General features: G+C 36.1%; 1 protein-coding gene across 1 annotated transcript in view; it reads right to left on the bottom strand.

Annotated features, from left to right (window-relative positions):
- LOC108742246 overlaps window positions 1-4,076 on the bottom strand; it is a gene marked incomplete at its 3' end in the record, with an annotated part of 147,996 nt that overhangs the window by 55,418 nt on the left and 88,502 nt on the right. Inside the window, exon 4 of the mRNA XM_018477380.1 lies at window positions 2,381-2,522. Within this exon, the coding sequence (XP_018332882.1) occupies window positions 2,381-2,522 (142 nt within the window). The remainder of the gene's footprint in view (window positions 1-2,380; window positions 2,523-4,076) is intronic.

Below are 4,076 nucleotides of genomic sequence, written 5' to 3'. Positions count from 1 at the left end.
TATACTTCATTTACTTTCTCTAGCGATGTGCCCTTTCCAATGTCTTGGATGCGCGCTGGCAAAATCGTAGGTAGGGAGAAAAAAGCTCATTATACTCTCGACTCTTGTTCATTAAACATACTTTTTCATACAGTACCTGCCAAAACTTTTGTTCAATCATGAATAGTAGTGCGAGTCGAAAACAAGCGTTAAAGCCTTTAATATGTCTTCAAATATAAATAAACGTCTTGTTGATATTTTCAGTGGTAAATGGTACCAATAACAGCACATTTGAGCAATGCAATTGTAGTGGATAAAATGGTCAACTTTTCCGAACAGTACTGTACGGATTATACGCTCCTCACTGGTTAAGAGTTTGACCGAGAGTTGTCTCCTATCTTTTCTAGCCTAGTGTTGTTCTTTTCTACTTTGCGCCGGTCAAACTGAAGGTCACATCGCTACAAAAACTAAACAAAGTATAGTACTAGTCCTTCATGCCTTAGAAGGTGACCTACCGACCTATCTCGCCTACTACTTATTGACTTCTATAGCGCCCTTTGTTCCCACTCTTTCTTCGCTTCTAACCTTTTTCCATCCACGGTATTTTCATCATTACCCTGTAAGAGCAAATTTCGAATGCTTCTGATCTTTTTTTTCCACCGAGCCCACCCGTATAAATTATCCGTTTGCGGCATTCTTAGTGGCTTAAATATTGCAGTTGGTTGCGCATGAGTCATTATACATTATGCTTTAATTCTTCTCCAAGTTGTATCGAGGTAGTACCCATCTTCCCTGTTGAGATTGTTTGGGTGGATCTCAAGTGCTTCCTTGATAATCTTGAGGAAACTGTGGCTGTCTCTTCCTAACATCTTTGTCTGATCGAATTGGACTTCGTGTCCTGTGTCCAGAACACGTTCTGCCAAAGTTGATTTGTTGTGTTATTTCAGACGTACAAAACTCTCATGTTGTTTCATCTTTGTTGTGATAGGTCTACCTGCTTCACAGATGTAGGTCATGGTAACCGGTAGACCATAATTTCATGTTAGTTGAAATACTCATGCAACCTATTCAAATACCTATGCGACCTCCTTCCACGACGATTTCAACCAGTACTTAATGTTTTTTTTTTTAATATATGCCTTTTAAAGCAACAAAGAATTACTCTAAATATGAGATTCTAAAGCAATAAAGGAAAAGCTGTCGAAGAAGTTTTGATGAGTTTAAACGCTTAGTATTTAAAAATTTGACGAAATTAAGTAACCGTTATAATCGCTTGATTAAAAAATACAGCTGTACAACACCTACAATAATTTTCTCGTTTCTTCTTTAAACACTGGTACTAATTAACCCTATAATTATTCATTTCGAGCCAATAAAATTAATTTGAACGAGTTTTGATAAGACATTTAGTAAAACCTGGCGCTTATTTTAGCTTGTTTATATTGTTTCGAAGTAAAGGAAGATATCATATACGATTCTTTTATCTTGAAACCTTACATATAGTCTTGCTTGATATATACGTCTGTGGACTTTGTTACATGATAGGCATTACATGCTGCAGAAAATTTAAACTGAATTTGTTTTAATCCAATTTGAAGCGAATAGGTACATACAGCCCGACCGACCTAATAATACCTTTATTATATACGTACGTTTCAAAATGTCGATAAAAATCAACCTAATAATGCCTTTATATTGTTATGCTAACGCACTTGATTTCGTTTAGATTGGCTATGAATTTTAATGAAGTTTATTGAAAACTGAATAGCAGAAAGCATTTAATTTAAAAAGTACATTGTTCATTTGACATTCATAGCACGAGTGATGGACCATGTTCACAAATTTTTTAAAAATCAATACAATACTACAATGCATACTGAACAACCTCATTTTAAATAATCATGTTTCGCAGGTGATTAATTTTACAATAGTTAAATTGAGGTAATAATAGAGAATACGACAAAAAAAGGAAAGAGTGAATACATAGGACTTGTAGACTTAGGAAAAGCTTTTGAGAATGTTAAATGGGATCAGATGTTAATTAAACATAAAAATGTAGGGATGAGTTACAGAGTGATACCTAGTTCGTATAAAGAGCAACGGGCAGTTATAGAGATGGAGCTGCAACGTAGAGAAGTAAATATTAGGAAGGGAGTCAGACAGGGATGCACACTGTCACCGCTACTTTTTAATCTATACATCGAAGACGNTCATCAGCGCTTCATGAGCAGTCTTGACAAATTATTGACTAAACCGAAGAAGCTCCTGATGAAGAGCGAGGTGACTGTTCCTGGTTCCTATGGATAAACGAATCTTCGCAGTTAGAAATCCAATTTTTAATTGGATTTTACAGTTACTAAGAGCATCTAAATTTTATAAAAGAATGTGTAAATATACTCACTCATCTACAACTAGGAACTTATCTCCATCAGAGTCTAGGCATCGACCTTTGCTGCTTAGCCGAGGTCCATCAATAACAATGGATTGCCGAACGCCAGACTGAAACCACTCTCCCTCCCATCGTTCGGGAAAATAACAAACCCCTGCAACGAAACAAATTGCTTGTTAGATATCTTGTATTGCGACCGAATTGAATTTCGTCTTATCCATAGCAGCGTATAAAATAAATAAATAACAAAAAGGGACGAAATAATGGAGAAGAAAATGAATACTGCTTTTATATTTATCTATGGATTCCATACCGCGATATATAAATGTGAATCATATGATAATCACAATTTAAAACTACTGTACCTACTGCAAAACTAAAACATCACATTATTAGCCCTACATGGATAAACGAGACGAAATTCCGATATTATAAGCCCGAACACCAAAAATGTATCTTACCGTAGACAAACATTTTCAGTTTTTCTCCAGTCTCTCAGAGTCTTTTAGCGTCTCTAAGAGCGTCTCTCAGTCTTTCACAGTCCCTCAGTTATTGCCTAGGTGTTTTTATGGATCTCTCACAGTCTCTGTATGAGAGACTCGAACGATAAAATTGTTAATTCAGAGATTCGAGTCTCTTACAGAGAGACTGAATGAAGAAAACTGAAAAATTGAGAGACTCGAGTCTCTCGCAGAAAGACTGGGATCTCTCCAACATGTTGAACTTTGAACTTTTTGAATTTTCGAGAAACCATTTATTGAAAGATTGGAGTCTCTCGTACAGAGATTCGAGTCTCTTGTTCACAAATTGGATACAAAATGAGGATCTCTCTATGAGCGACTCGAGTCTCTCGTTCGGAAACGCTAAGCAGTTTTTTTGACAGTTTCTCTCAGCGACCCCAGAGAGAGTCGATGAGAGACGGACACTCGAGTCTCGCTTTCAGAGACTCTGAGAAACTGAACATTTTTATCTCGGGCAGTTAATAGAAAAATTGTAAAAATTGTATAAAAGATAACTCTATTATCAATAAGAATAATGTTTCCATTGTTCATATTCTGAATAGTAGAAAGGCAAATTTCTTAGAAATAATAGAGATTCAAAAGTATTTATTTTCATCCCATAATACTACGTTGAATGGTCAAATTGAAGGGTATAGTTGGGACGATCAAAATTGGAAAAGTCTGCAATAAATTATGTTTGAGAATGTATTTTCCTCCTTGTTTCCACTTGGGAATTAATCATTTGCTGCATTTTGAACACGCCCTTAAGTTAAGAAGTACTTCATGGGTAGTACCGACAAGGTGAAAAGAGATAACTGAATAATAGTAAGCGGTGCAGCGGTTAGAGGTTGCTTAGGTATGCAAAAGGTCAGGGTCCGCTCTAATCTATAGGGTTGTTCGGAAAGTAATTTCGTTTTTTCCCGACAGAGGATTTAATTGTATTCTTTTGCACCCAACTTCACATTTAAGCCGTATAATTTTTATATGCTTTGAGAGCTCTTATAGCAAGGCTTGTGTGTAAAAAATTCCAATTAATTCTACGCAGTAGTTTTTGGTTCCTGCTCTTTTAAATATGGAGAGCGATAAGCAGCATTTTCGCCATATCTTACTGTTTTACTACAGAAAGGGTAAAAATGCTGTTCAAGCCAGAAAGAAATTGACTGATGTGTATGGAGAAGGTGTGTTGACAGTACGCCAGTGCCAGAACT

The sequence above is a fragment of the Agrilus planipennis genome, unplaced genomic scaffold (assembly GCF_000699045.2).
Source record: "Agrilus planipennis isolate EAB-ADULT unplaced genomic scaffold, Apla_2.0 scaffold121, whole genome shotgun sequence".
Classification (NCBI taxonomy): Eukaryota; Metazoa; Arthropoda; class Insecta; order Coleoptera; family Buprestidae; genus Agrilus; species Agrilus planipennis.
This window is presented reverse-complemented; position numbering and strand designations above follow the sequence as displayed.